Here is a 16,175-nt window from a genome sequence, read left to right as displayed (position 1 = left end):
TACTTTAAATTTAAGTCAATAAATGTCATATGCAAAACTAGTCGATGCATTGTGCTTGAACTTATGATTTTTTATATCACATTCAACGGAGGGTTGAGAATTCTGTTCTTTCTATAACCTTATTAGGGCGAAAAAATATTTGCACTGTGGTCACCTTGCAAAATTCTAGTCTTTTTCTTTTTTTAATTAATTGTAATCCAATTCTTTACACTTTATTTATGCCATCTTATATACACTGAAATGTAAATTTATAAATGTGTATTTTGCAAGCTGAAACTAACTTTTATTTTAACTAGCTGTCAGTTTAATGGTCAAAGTGTAAAAATTTGAGACACTGGTGTAGACTTTTAATTTTAAACTATGTCTGCATTTGGTGGTTATATACGTGTAGTGTGGTAATAGATTTTACCTAAGAGGATTTTACACTAAAAAACCTGATTTCTGAGATTTTAAAAGAACATTAAAATCCAAGGGAAATTATTTTTGACAAAGTATTTGTAGAAAGATGAGACTGGCTTTAAAAATGAATTATCTAACACATTTGAAACCAAATTAACAGTTATTTTATTTAATAATGAATTTGTGAGGAGGATCACCAGCCATCATGTAATGGTTAATCATGTAACGTATTAAATGAAAAACTAGTAAAATTCTGGCACAGTATAAAAAAAGACTTCAATATTATATATATATATATATTGCAATATATATATAGCTTGCAATGAGTTCAAAATAAATTAAGCAAGTGAAAAATCTACAGGTTTTTATTTTAAAAGGTAGGGAAGGCTTTTTATGGGAAATGACTCACATTCACATTATCCATGGGGAAAAACATGAAAACTCTCATCCAGCCACTCCATTACTGTAATTTGAACTCACGTTAAACTACCTGTATTCAGTGGTTTTATTGCTTGGTTGCCAGAGATTTCCATTTTTGAAACTTTTGCAAGTGGGGTAAAGCAGTTTTACTACTTTTATCACTGATTTATGGCATTTCATCTATGCTATATGTTCAATCTATAATCAGCATATTTATTATTACATAAAGGAGTTAGTGTTTGTATTGTGCTAAAATGATTAAAATATAGTGCATCTTACCACAGTAATAAATTTCTTGCCATTCTGACCTAATTTTCTAGGGTTTAAATTACTGTGCATCAATAGCCAAAACACATTTTGTAAATTTTTTTTCTCTTCATTCATTATTTTATGTTTTCATTGAGTGAACAGACCAGCTTAGTAGCTTTTTAAATTTTTAAACCTGCGATTCTGAAATTTTGAAAGTTGGCAAATAGGCCTGTATCACCAAATCCCCCCCTTTTTTTTTTCAATTTTCTAGCTCATTTTTAGAATATTAGCAGCTAATTTTTATATATTTCTACATTCTCTAATTCTATTGGTATAGTTAAGTATTTCTGGACGAGAAAATTCATTTATATTTTTCCAGATAATTAGGGAGTTCAAGGCCTTCCTTAGTGAAAAGAAAAATAAACATATTTTATCTACTGACAATTGATTCATTCTGTGTAGTACGTAAGTAGCACCAAATATAGCTTACAAGCATCAGCAGTTATTGTGAAGAGAATACTTTATCCCCAGAGTGTAGGCAGATGGCACTGGTTGTCAGCAACAGTTGGTCGGGTAGGTAGAGTAATTTTGCAAATGCGTCAGAGCGATTGAAATGGCAAGACGTTTAGAAAAGTGGTCTCGTTTGGAGGTGATTCATTGTCCTTATTGGGTATCTGGAGGGTGGCCTTACTGTTACTGCCGATCGTTACTTTGCTACTTAGACAAGATTACGTGAAGCCATCCGACGCAAGCGCCCTGTCATTTTGAGTGATGGTGCCATCCTCCTGCATACTTCTCAAGTTTAAGTGGGAAATCTGTAGTCACCTTCCATATAGTTCAGGTTTAGCACCCAGTGACTATTTTCTTTTTCTGAAGTTGAAGGAACATTTATCTGGAAAATGAGGTTCTTTTTAGACAGTGATGTGAAAACAGCCACTGAGAACTACCCAGTGGGCATGATTTTTAGAAAGCCATATTAAACAATTTGTTCCTGCGTTCAGATAAATGCCTAAATAGATTTGCCGATTATATGGAAAAATGATAGACAAGTTTGCCTCTTAATTCCTTTTTGTATTTTCTGTCTATTGTTAATAATTTTTTGTAACCCTTGTAACCTTTTTTATCCCCCCTCGTATGAATTAATTATCATTTGTAATAAAAATTATTATTGATTCTAATTAATTATGGATGTTTTTTACAAACAAAAAATCATTATTTCTCGAGTCTTCCACAAAGAATATACTTCTTGTAAAAAATATGTAAAACTTTAACTGCTAGGGTTAGTAGTTATATTTGTTTCAAATGCATTGTGACTGTTAGAATGACCTTAATTGAGTGGAAGAATTTATTTTAATTTTCAGAAAATATATTATTATGCTCTATTTTTTCTTGTAAATTTTATAATTAATTGGCTGTATTTTGTTTGCAGTGATAATAATTTTTGCTGGTGTTAATTTTATGCCATGCCTGTGCAAGCACCACAGTGGACAGATTTTTTGTCCTGCCCTATCTGTTACAATGAATTTGAGTGTAGTGTCCGTCGTCCTATCAGTCTTGGCTGTGGTCATACTATGTGTAAAAATTGCTTATCAAAACTTCAGAGAAAACAGTGCCCATTTGATCAAACCACCATCAACATTGACATTAACCAGTTACCTGAAAACTATGCACTTTTGCAACTGGTTGGTGGAAGAATTCCAGATAAACCACCTACAGTTGTTCCTTTGGTATCCAAGGAAGACTACAAACATTATCTACAAACAAAGAAATATGTGGAAGAGTTAGCTTTATACCTAAAGTCTGCATCTCCTGGTAAGATTTATTTTAGAAATGATTTTAAATAGATACGTAATGTAATTTATTAAAATACAAAATGAGTTGCATTTGTAATACAGCAGTCTTATGTTGAGTAAATTATTAATCTGCTTCATTTTTATAGTGTTATGAAAGACATTTGTAATTTGCTGATGATAATATTTAATAGATTACTTGACTTTTATGTATATGTGTAGCTGAAAATAGTAAGAAAAGTTATTTTTAAATTTGCAAACATAATATTTAATAGATTACTTGACTTTTATGTATATGTGTAGCTGAAAATAGTAAGAAAAGTGATTTTTCATATTTTCACTATAACTTTTCATCTGCCTGACTGTAGATTTATTGTATATTTGTCAGTTTAATAGACACTGAGCTGAAAAGTGATAACTGTTTTTATATATTGCTATTAACATTTTTTGAGGTTCATGCTTTAAAACATTGAGCATCATATTAAGATCCTTTGAAAGTCACAACTAATCTTGAAAAATGCTTAACTTCTTCACCATATTTGGATATATGGTGTACTTCAACTTTAGTATTTGGTAAAATGAACATTTGTCAGTTTGAAAAGACCCTTTGAAAGTCACAACTAATCTTGAAAAATGCTTAACTTCTTCACCATATTTGGATATATGGTGTACTTCAACTTTAGTATTTGGTAAAATGAACATTTGTCAGTTCGAAAAACTGTATATTTCAGAAGACACATGCTCTTTCTTACTCAAGAGTAAGTTATTCATAAGTACAATGGATCAGGTGTCATAAATATATGTAATACAGTGGATTTAACATAAAAAAAATATCCTAAATGCATCATTTTTAGATTTTATGTGACAATAAATAAGTTAATGATAAAATTACATAAAAGTTTTACCAGATAGCTCAATTTTATGCTCTAAGGCCATTCGCGGTAATTAAGTCAACTAAGATGCAATCACACCGGACACCCAAAGGCGAAAATATGTAAAAGGCAAAGTCAAGGGTTAAATTCATCAATTCTAATGAGAATGCACTAGTGAAGTAAAGCACTGCAGTTTTACATAATTTCTGAGTAAGCTATTCATACGAATTGAAATAATTCTTGCATTTTAAACTTGTATTTCAAATTAAGATTTAACTTGAAATTAATGCAGATAATTACTGAGAGAATTAGATTTTTGTAGCGCAGTTTACATGAGATGAGATCATTTGGGGTCACGTGATATGAACCAGCGAATCAGGATTTTGAACCATGAAAGCATAGTTAAGTCTTAAATTAATGTATTTTTACAAATTTATTATCTTTATTTATTGGCTTTTTATAAAATTTTAAACGATATTAAAATGTATATGCCTTCAAAATAAAAAATTCTTAGAACTAACATTTGTTAAAATTTTTTACGTGTATACTGTATCGTGTAGCCAATAAAGTCTGCTTGGCGAGATTTGCGCCGGCAAAACAGAAAAGTACCAGATTTTGCTTCCTTATAGTAAGTAGTGTAGCCTGGACGTTTGTTTATTAATTTGTCCAAGTACTGTAAAAAGGTAGGAGTAAGATTCCAATTCCCTGTGCAGTTTGATGTCATACTCTTACACTTAGAATAGGTCCCTTGAATATGAAGGTCCTGTTTTCATAGTCTGTTTTACATGCATGCCCTTAATATCACTAATCAACCTTCACCTATTACTGAGAGAAATGAATTTTTACTAATGTTTTTTGTTTCATTATGTGTACGTGTTTGCAGATTAAGGGGCGTATATGTGCCATTTGCTAAAGCCAGCTTAATTACTCTATTGAGAAGATTCACATTAAACTCAAGCACTAGTTCATGTAAGGTTGTTCAAAATCATAAATTTTACATGAATGAGCTAGTTTAGTGTTTGGTAATGAAATTTATATAAGGAGGACTAATTAATATTTTTAAATTTTAATAAATTTTCAGTGTGTATTCAGATTTCCTTAAAATTTTTAATGTTGATATTTTATTCTGTTTTGTAATATTTTATTATAAATAATAAAGCACAGAATGATAAAAGAATTTCTATTGCTGAATTATTACATGTTAACATGCAAACATGCAATTATGGTTATTACAGAATTATTAACATGCAGTAACGGTCTTTAGTTATCTCTGAGTTCTCACTTAATGCCTTATAGGCCAATGTGACCATCAAGCAAACACATTATGCATTTTTGTATAGTCTTTACAACATGTATAATTAAGCAGGTAAAGAGAAAAGAAAGATCAGTTTAGATTTTACAAAAATGCTATTTGAGTTTTTTATTAAATGAATGCCAGTCTAACATTGTAATTTTACGAGTCTCACGTTTTACAGACATTATTTACGTTTTACGTACGTTAAAAATGAACAAATAAAGGAATGCAAATAAGTTAATAAAAACATGCTAATTAGGCATCTAGGATTAGAATTTCTGAGGAAGTAGCCCAAAATTCACTCCATATGCTGTAATAAATATTTTGCAACATCTACATATGTATTGGAGAATGTGTTGAAAAAGGCAGGCCTCTTGGAGATGTATTGATATTTCTGTGACTTGCAATGAAGTTGAGTGTTAGAAAATATGGGTTTCTAGTAGACAAAACTTTTGAGGTAACCTGAGAGATGAAAATCTATAGGGCTTAGGTCAGGAGATCATGGTGGTCAAAAAGGAGAATCAGAAATGTTTTCTGTCGTATGGTATGAAATGATAATGAAGTTGATGCTCAGTGCAGTTTCTAGCAAATACCACCCTCCAATGCATGGCATTCTTTGTAAAAATGTTTGTTTTCCTAATCTTTCTTTAAACTTTGCATAAGATCTTTCGAGTTGTCCTCTACATGTCTGCTTAAAATCCAAGCAATTCTAGTCATATTTATAATATGTGTAATTTCACTCAATCATGAATTTTTTTTAATGGAAGCACCTTTAAGTCATGTTATTTTCTTTGTACATTTTACATCAGTGAATATTTAGCAGTTAAAATTTGGAAGCTACTAATAATGGATTAGCTATTAGAAGCCTGTAATTAGCCGAGGCTCTGTTTCTGTCCTTTTTCTATGTTGTGAATATCAAAATTCCATCGCTCGGTCTCCTTTTATGAAATCATTTTTTATGCGTATCTTTTTAATTTAGTGTGCATTCTTGCAAAAATAGTTTCTGTTATTAAAAAAAGGAGATCAGTCTTTTTAAATTTCAGTTGGAGAGACATGAAGAAATATCAGAATTAATGTGTGCTTAAATAGGTAATATGTTGCTAGAATGTTAGTATTTAAAGGTTAGTATAGGAAGAACAGAATTAATTTTTTTTTTTGAAAACTACCAATTCACATCAATGCAAAGCTGTTACTTAAGAAACTTTGTTCTAAATATAGATTACCCATTTCTCTTGAAACATGCATTTGAACACTTAGATTTTCTTTTTTCTTTTCTTTCTTTTTTTTTTTTTTTCTCTTTTCTTTCTTTCTTTTTCTTTTTTCTTTTTGCGTTCTTGTGTTCTTTACTCTTGTTTGACATAGCTGTAATTGAAACATATCCCGACAATTTTAGATATTTTACTGTAGTGAATACAAGAAATGGAAATGAATGAGAAACTAGGACATTTTTATAAAAAGTTAGCATAATAAGAAAAATCAATCAGATTGGATTCTTTAGGTCATTTTCAACATTATCAATCAAGCTTACTGAGGGTCTAGCCTGACATCTGGTTCCCATGATCATTACCAGATATGCTTTCTTATGACACCAATCTTCATGCATTCTGGCCTGATGACCAGCCCATCTGGGCTCTGTAAGTCTCTGTAGTTTGAAGAATTTTACTACATCAGGTTATCTATAGATCTTATATAGTTCTAAATTAGATCTTTTTTATACAATCCAGTCACATGGACCTCCACCAAGTATGCAGTGCAATAAATATCCTGTCAAAAATCTCCAAAGCTTACATCACATAAAGTTGGTGCCCAAGCTTCTGACGTATAATTCAGAACAGATCTTATAAGGCTCTGGTAAACAAGTAATTTAGTTCTTAACTTGAGAAAGTTGTATTTTAAATAGCTCTTCAGACCATGAAAACATCTATTTGCAGCAGAGATTCTTTTAAGTATTTCAGAAGTTATCTCATTTTTACAATTCATCTCTGCCTCCAGATAAGTGGAATTGTAGACTTTTTCAAATGCCAATTTTAAATGACTAAGTGATGAGTCAGATTTTAAACAAGGTGTATATTTATTTTTATTTTTGTTAGCAGAAAGGTTTAATTCTTTGTGCACTTATTTCCAGTGCCATGAATGCCTATTTAACAGCAGGAACAGTACCAAATGCAAATATTATCTGCATAAGCCAGTAATTGAGCAGTTTCATTAAAAATATTTCCTCTAGTATTGATCCTAGAATCTCTGATAACTTTTTTGAGTGTAGTATAGAACAGGAGACATGGCAATGCAGGCCCCCTGTCTCACTCTATTCTTGACCTCAGTTGATCTGGAAGGTCACCTTGTAAACGAATTTTTATCTTGGTTTCCTTAGGAGTCAAAGTGAGTAGTGCAACAAGTTTTTCTGGAATATTTAATTCATGCAATTCCTCAATGAGTAATTAATTCCATGTTAATGCATTCATATACAGTTCTCCAATCGATAAAAGGATTGTGTGTTTTGATTCTAAATTCTTTGCATATTTCAGAAATCAGCCTTAGATTGAAAATTTGCTCAATAGTCTATTTTTCCCTCCTAAAGCCTTTCTGATAATCGTTGATTGCATTATCACTGTTGAAAAGAATAGGTGAAAGTACAGGGTGCGTCAGTGTTCATAGCATAATTTTACTTGCGTAGTACAATGACGAACTGCATGAATGCTCGCTAGCTCGTGCCACATGCAGTCATGTATGTGGCACGAGCTGGTGTGCATTCATGTAGTTCGTGTACTAATGAGCTGCCATTTTGTGCAGTCGTGTACGTATGAGCTGCCATTTCAAGTGTGACAGTGATATGGATCGGTGGAGTTCACAACATCGTGCCTTTGCTGCTGAAAGTTATTTCGAGAATAACTACTCTGTTATTGCTAGGTTCTGTTTGCAATGGCAAACTGGGAAGAAGTAAAAGAACTGTGCAGACACCAGAAGCTGTGGAAAATGTTCATGCTGCAATATTGCATAGCCCAAAAAGATCTGCTCGTGGTCATTCGCAAACTTTGCATATGTCCGATCGCTCCATTCAGGAGAATATTGCACGAAGATCTCTATTTTCACCCATATAGCTACAGGTTGTTCAGGAAATTAGGCCTCGCGTTTGGATTGCTTGAGAAACATTTTGTTTAACTATGCGTGAACTCCTTTGCCTGAATCCACGAATGTCGCACACCATCCTGATGTCAGATGAAGCGCATTTCAAGTTATGTGGTTCAACGAATAAACAGAATATGCATTATTGGAGAGATGTAAACCTGCATGAACTGCATATCAAGCCCTTGCACAGCTCTTATGTCACAGTGTGGTGTGAAGTTGCTTCATTTGGGATTAATGGCCCTTACTTCTTTGAGGATGACCACGGTGAGACTCTAACTGTCACCAGTGAACGCTACCTAAAGATGCTGCAAGACTTCGTTCTTCCCCAATTAGGTATGGTCGATGTGGAACAATTGTGGTTTCAACAAGACGGAGTGACCTCGCATACAACCAGAATTTGCATGGATTTCTTGTGACAGACATTTCCAGGTAGAGTAATTTCTCATTTTAGTGACATTTCCTGTCCGCCTCGCTCACCTGATCTTTCATGTGCAGACTTTTTCCTTTGGGGCCACCTGAAGCAAGAAGTTTTCCGAACACGTTTTGCTGCCATTCTTGAGTTGAAGGATGGCATCAGAACTGCCATCGGCAATGTCCAAGGGAATACATTACGCCGAGTTATGGCGAGCTTCCGACGCCGCATAGATGAATGTGTTGTGCAGAGGGGGTCATCATTTGACAGGCATCATATTGTAAAAGTAATCCGTGCAATGGACAGTGACTTACACATCTAATGGCATACCTTTAACTATTAATTGACATAAGGGGTAATAAATAAATTACAGTTACTGCCTTATGGTGTGTTTTTAATGTCCTATTATGAACGCTGCCGCATCCTGTATTTTGTAAGTTGTGCACAGAAGACCAATTCCACTGAAATGTTTAACATCTCTAAGAAGATCTTCATGAAAGTTCTTCTTTTGAGCACAGTGATTCTATTTTTCATTTTTTCTAACACATCTTTATTTGTCAACAGCTAATCTAGTGTGCTTTGTTTGAAGTATATTCTTGTATGCCTTATTTTTAAGGTCAAAGTGGCAGCCCTATGTTCTTGATCTCTTTTGCTTTTCCTAAGACTCTTTTGCCAGTTTCAATAATAGTGATTTTTAACAGATTCTATATCTCATCTGTATACTGCAATTTCTCAAATTTGAGGTTTTTGAATTAAGTCCCCAATTCATTCTGGTATCTCAGCTTTATATCTTTCCCTTTTAACAGTAGACAGTTAAATTTTTCTAATTTCATCCCCTGATTCTTATGGGCATTATATATATGTAATTAATTTTAGTGAAATTATTAAAATTTTAATATTTCTTGTGTAATGTAGCGTGTACCTTGAAGAAGCGAAACGCAATGGCAAAATAAGATTGTGGAGGGGGGGGAATCTATTTAACATTAAGGAAAATGGTTATTTTGTTAAATTGGCAAGATATCACCATGCTGGTGATGGTTTGACGTGTAATTTTTGTCACCAAATCGCAACCAAGCCTTGTACAACTGTAATTGAATAACCATAATTGACCCCTATATTTAACTGTAATCATATCTGTTCCTTGTATGTGACTGTAACATGTATGCCTACCTGTAATTTCAAGAAAGGGAAAATACTGGAGATTTCCTGGTTGCCATGGGAAAACTATATAAGACCGTAGAGAGGATCAGTTTTTAGTTCAGGGTTAAATCTCCGTGCGAGCTTCGCTCTGCATTGCGTTCTCTTTAACATTCTTAGTCGTAACGACTGATTTTGTTCTGTCATACTGAGAAGAGTTATACGAGTACTTTTGTAAAAAGTTTTTGAATTGTAAAGTGCTTCTTTTGTGAAAATAAATTTCATCAAACTATCAATGGATCTGTTTGCACTCAGTCAATCTATTACGAACCCATACACACTGAGGGGATTTTGGTGTCAGAAGTGGCGAATGCCAGTGATAAGAGTGATGGAAGAGAAATTAAAACTGTCTGTGGCTGGCTTTGTTGCATTCAAAGAAGTGATGAAAACCAGTCAAGAATCCGTTAAAAAAGAGATTAAAGCTGCCAAAGCAGACATAAAAGCAAGCCAAAAAGAAATGAAAGCAAGTCAAGAAAGATAGAAGGGACCGTCAAGTCAGTTTAAGATAAGACTGAAGCAGGTTGAGAGGAAATATAAAAAGTAATTATTCTCATAATAGAAAACAAATTTGAGGCTATGGATGGCAGAATAGACATAATTGAAAATGAGTTGGAGAAATTAAAGAAAGAGTTACTGCTGTCGAACAACAAACTGATGACAGAATTTTGCTGCTGTTACCAAGGAAGTTGACAACTTGAATCCGTCTTTAATGACAGCTTTAAATTCACAATTTTGACCCCTTTAAATTCGTACATCCACCTTTCCAACCCTCTCTAAGGCTGTCTACATATGATGGAAAGACCTGGCAAGTGTACAAGACTTGGTTCTCTATGGTGGCAAATGGATGGGATTCTGAAATTAAGGCCTGTTATCTCGCTGCTTCTGTGAGAGCAGTTATAGTGAATATCTTTCACTATCTGCCTGAAAACCAGAGACTTTGAAGCTCTGTTCAGTGTGTTGGAGTTGCATTTTCGAGGCAAGTATTTAAAAGGCTGTAGCAGGCTTCAGTTAAAATCTCGCCAACAGAAGCCCGTGGAAACACTTCAGGATCTGGCCATGCATGTTGAAAGGTTGCCTGATCTTGTCTTTTCGGACTGATAAGAGAAACAAGGGAAATACTGTCTCTGCAGTATTTCATCAATGACATCCAAGATCCTGAGATACAGAAAGCCCTGCGAATGGCAGATGTCAACAAACTAAAGAGTGCTTTACTGTATGCCATGAAATTCGAGTGAGCCTAGTGAGCAACCCATAGAAATTGCCACACAGTCAGAGCTGCTCATGTCCAGGAGCCAGTAGATCAAGTGATTGCTTGTCTAGATGATTTAACCAAGCAAGTCAATGCCTTGAAGAAGAATAGGAGTGAGAACAAACTGATCCTAAAGGGATGGAACGGTGGTGGTGAAGATCACATAATGAAGGAAGTGCAGAACACCCCAATGCACAGAAGTGAAGACTGCTCCTTAGGCAGAGGCATGAACAATTCAGTGGCCATCTTGTGAGGCAGAAGTTGCCAGATATGAAGCAGGCCCATTTTGAAGCACATCAGGTTTCTGCAGTGAGTGGCAGCAGTAATGGACTTTTCATCATGGGGTGTATAAGTGGAGTTCCTTGCAATATGACCATTGATACAGGAGCCAGTGTTACCATCATCTGAAAAAAATCTGGAAATGCTCATATGGATGCCGCCATGCGTTACCCCTCAGACTGTGTCTGGTGATAAAATCAACATCCATGGAAAGATAAACATTAACATCATGTTTGGAAGTGCCGCTTACCATCACATGGCTTGTGTGTCATTATTACAGACCCTTGCATTCTCTGATTAGACTTTAAAAAATATAATTTCTCTTTGCACTTTAAAAATAACGAACTGAGTTCTGCCTCTGAGGACATAACATTGTTTGCAGTTCTGCCTAATTCAAATAACCTAAATTAACCTTTAAAAAGAGCTACTCATGTGATTTTTAGAATATACTTGGTATTTTGGTGTAATTCAAAGTGTAGGAGAAAAAGAAATCGGTATGCCATTTCAGGAAATGTCAGGTTCTGTACCAAAATACATATGTTAGAATAGTGCTGTATATGAATCTAATATTCATCCTAAGTTGCACTTTTTAGACATAAAAATGCAAATTCAAGTTTAGCTCTACCAATCGACCAATTAGAACAGGTGGTACAGAGTTATTGCTCATTTATGTGAATGTTAACTGCATTATTAGCTACAATAATGTACTTGCAAAGCTCAGACATTTCATGCTTGATTGAATTAAGTGTCAAAAATAATGAAATTGCTTAAATAACTTTTATTCTGTTATTTAATAATTGTTTTACCACTTTCTGCTCTAGATCTTTAATTACATGTATTACAGATGTAATGGACTGAAGACCTGTTATGGTGAGATTTAACAGATTTTTGGCTGTGTTATCATATTTACGCTAAACCTTGTAACTTAACTGAAATTAACTAAAGAGGGATCGCAAGTTAGTTTCTTATGAAATTCAGCAAATTTGTCTTGAAAATGAAGGTTTAATTTTACGTAATTTCATGACTAAATCCAATTACTTTACACAAATCAGTACATGTTTTAAAATTTAAATCTGCTTTTCTGGGAATATAAACTTATATTTTATTAATAGCTATTAACTCTTTGTTTATGATGTTTTACTTGAATTGCTGAAATGTCCTTCATGAGTAACAGAGAGGTGTTTATAATCAACATACAGCATTGAAAAATAATGACAGAAGATATGAGAGGGCTCTTACTTAACAAAATGTTTTGCATTTAAGTCTTTAGCTTCAAGCATTTCTTCACAAGAATAGTTTCTTGTTCTTGCTAAATAAGTGCATTACATTTTTTTTCACAGTGTTTTTTAATGTTATTGATTGTGGTTTTATCCACATTTAACAATGAATCAGAAATAAATCAGATAAGTGACGTAAATTAATTATGCAGTTATAATGAGTTAAAACTTACCTAATGCGCTATAAAGCCTAGATCAGTAGAGGTTCCATATTACATGAATCATATCTGTAAGTAAATATGCTGCTTTTCTAATGATTGATAAAGTCTTTGCCACGAATTCTGCTCTGAATGTTCAAAACATTCACACCTTATTTAGCGTATAATTATTCAAAGTGGAATAGTAACAGAATTTTTGTGTGTTAACAGCAGATAGGTACAGCACCTGTAGTTTTAACGCTGAGGCAAATACAGAGCATTGCTACAAATAAGTAAGAAATTAGTGAAATAATAGGATTATATGCCCACCTCAAATCTCGCAGTGAAGGGTCATCATCAGGCTGATGACAATACCCGATTACTCGTGAGGCATCACCAGCCTCACGGGAGCAGAAATTATACTTTGCATGAAGTATCTCTCTGAACCTGTACCAGGGAAGAGCACAAGACCCGATGATAAGTGGCCTACCTAGTTTGAATATCAGATCATCATACTAGTTTATTTATGCACTCAACTTTAGTTTCTCTGCTTAAGCCATGTTACGCAGGTGTGAACAGACTCAATGACTTTTAGCCTTATGACTTCAAAGCTCTCATATGAAAGAAGCCTTTATGATGAAATAATTTGCATACTTACACAACGGGTACACTATTAGTAGAGGACCTGGGGTGAGGGAGGGAAAAAATGCAATAAAGCAAATTTTAAAGCACAGTTTTTATGAAAGTTTCAAGCTGTGAAATATACTACAAAGAGTTTTGTTTTTGTAATCTCTTATCATTTTATATAAAATTTCAGTGCAAGACATCATTCATGTTAAAATCAGACAAATCATTCATATTGAAATATATTTAGAATGGAATACACTTTTATGCTTTAAACTAGCTGTAAACGTACCTCAAGTAAATGCAACCGAATATTTTTTAATATAATATTAAATCCAATAAAGTATGAAAGTAGGTAAAATTGATACAGAACCATAAGTATATGAAATTTTTAGATTATTGATTTTATATTCAAGATAGCTATGGATGTCTGTTTCATCTCAAATAGCAGTGATTCTCGATACTTCAAATAATTGAATTTCTGTTCCATATGTTATTATACTATAGAAATCATAAATAGCACCGTCTAGTCTGTATATGATCAGCGGAGTCTCATTTGTGACTGTTTTGTCTATAGAATGGTTACTCTCAAAACCATTGGTTGGAAAGTACTGTCGAAGGGTTTGGGGGACCTGTGTCACTTTCAATCAAAACTGTAGCGAAGCTGGGCAGAAATTATAGTAACACAAATAGGTCTTTCTTCTGTAATAGTTGCACTTCTAATTTCTTTGGTGTTGTTCATTCAAGAACTGAAACACTCAAGCAGGAGAACTATAATAACATAAAAGATGATGCAGTGAAAAATATAGCAATATGCATTGCTGCTCTTAAACCTCTAATAGTAGCGGCTAATTGATGAAGTCTAATGTTAGGAATGGAGACAAATAAATAAGCAGATATTCATCTAAATTAACATATATTGAAACACAAAATGGCACAAGTACAGTAAATTCTACATGCTAAAAGTAAAAACAGTGACAACTAAAGTTGCCAAGAGAAAAATATAAAAAGCGTATTGCCACACATGTTGTAAAATACAAATGGGAAATATAATCACAAATAAAAGTTATTTGCAACACTCCCCCTTGATTAAATTTCCCTCAGTCCTACACAGAACCTTTGATTGAACAAGGCTTTCTTTTGCACACTCTTTGTGAACATGTCTGCTGCATTTGAACTGGAAGGCACATACGTAAAGTTTAACAACTTCTCTTCAACCTTTTCTCTCAAGAAAAAATGCCTGAGTTCAATATGTTTGTTACGCTCTGAAGTGACATGGTTTTTGGCTAAAGAAATGGCACCCTGATTGTCAACAAATATGCTTTTTGGAAGGTTTAAAAAATGTTCTCCCACAATATCTTTAAAAAAATTTTGGAACCACAGTACTTCCTTGGCTGTGTGGCACATTGAGAGGTACTCAGCTTCAACTGTTGACAATACAGTCGTCTGTTGTTTCTTACTGCTCCATGAGACAGCTCCACCTGCTAGTAGCACCACATAGCCACTAAATGATCGTCTGTCAATCTTATCACCAGCCCAATCAGAATCACAAAACACTTCCAAATTCTTTCCTGTCTTTTGGAAAGTCAGCTTTAATTCCTTGGTCTGTTTTAGGTAACAAAGGATATGTTGTACACCAGCCCAATGTTCCTTGCTTGGGCAATTATTGAATTGGCTCATGTAAGTAGTAGCAAAAGCTAAATCTGGCCTTGTTCCTCCTGCTAGGTACAAGAGCCCTCCAACAGCCTGCCTATATTTTAATGCTCCTTCAGCATTCAACATGTTATCCTTAGTGGCTGTTGTATATTTCATACCTGGAGCTAATGGTGTTGATGCTCCTTTAGCATCTTGCATATTGGTTGTTTCCAAGAGTTCACTAGCATAGACACTTTGGTCAAGAGTCACACAGCTATCTTCCCTTCTACTTATCCTAATTGAAAGAAGGTGATGTATTTCTCCCAAGTCCCTGATTTTAAATGTAGCTGCAATATTATCCTTAAATTCTTGAATGATGAATTCTTTGCTGGACATTACAAGAAGATCATCCACATACACACCTACAATTAACTCCTTTTCTTTGTTGAAGTAAACACAAGGATCTGCTCTGGATCTTGTTAGGCTCGTTGATTTCAGAAATTTATCGAGGCACATATTCCATTCTCTCCCAGACTGATGAAGTCCATAAAGGCTTCTCTTTATCAAGCAAACTCCTCTGTGTGTTTTCTCATGCAGACTCACGGATGGCTGTTCCATGAAAATTGTCTCACTCAGTCTTCTATTTAAATAGGCTGCAGTAATATCAAGTTGATGAACCTGCCAGTCTTGCTCAACTGAGAATGCTAATAAAGTTCTAATTGATTTTGTTTTTATTACAGGAGAAAATGTCTCTTTGTAGTCAATTCCTTCGACTTGGGTGTAGCCACGAGCAACTAAACGAGCTTTATATCTTTCCACTTGTCCATCTTTGTTAAGCTTTCTCTTGAAGACCCACTTACATTTCACAACTTTCCTTCCCTCTGGCCTAGGCACTATGTCCCAAGTTTCATTTCGTTTCAAATTTTCCAACTCTTCTTTCATGGCTAACTTCCATTTTTCTGCATCTGGACTAGTTAATGCCTCTTTTAAAGTTTCAGGATCATTCTGGAAAGCTTTCTTGGGTGTTGAGCCTTCATATTTCTGTTTCTCGGATTGTCAGCTGCACTGCATTCCACTTGCAATTCCATTTATTTCTGGAGGATTTTCTTCATAAATCTCTGAATTTTCCATGATATAATCCTTTGTCCACTGAGGCGCTGAAATTTGTCTTCTGGGTCGAGTCTCCTTTTCTGGTATATCCTCCACCTCCTTCTT

The 16,175-nt window shown here is 34.1% G+C and overlaps 1 protein-coding gene across 7 annotated transcripts in view; it reads left to right on the top strand.

Annotated features, from left to right (window-relative positions):
- LOC118202998 (uncharacterized) overlaps positions 1–16,175 on the top strand; it is a 309,092-nt gene that overhangs the window by 52,734 nt on the left and 240,183 nt on the right. For all 7 annotated transcript variants that reach the window (XR_015038645.1, XR_015038646.1, XR_015038647.1 and 4 more), the window contains one exon: positions 2,498–2,880. Coding sequence is in view for 4 of the 7 variants with exons in the window: in XM_085807995.1 (XP_085664121.1) it covers positions 2,532–2,880 (349 nt within the window). In the remaining 3 variants the exon portion in view is untranslated. The remainder of the gene's footprint in view (positions 1–2,497; positions 2,881–16,175) is intronic.

The sequence above is a fragment of the Stegodyphus dumicola genome, chromosome X1 (assembly GCF_044657685.1).
Source record: "Stegodyphus dumicola isolate Sdum_Otavi_A_Nest chromosome X1, ASM4465768v1".
Taxonomy (NCBI): Eukaryota; Metazoa; Arthropoda; class Arachnida; order Araneae; family Eresidae; genus Stegodyphus; species Stegodyphus dumicola.
Note: the sequence above shows the minus strand (reverse complement) of the source record. Positions and strands in the feature narration are given on the sequence as shown.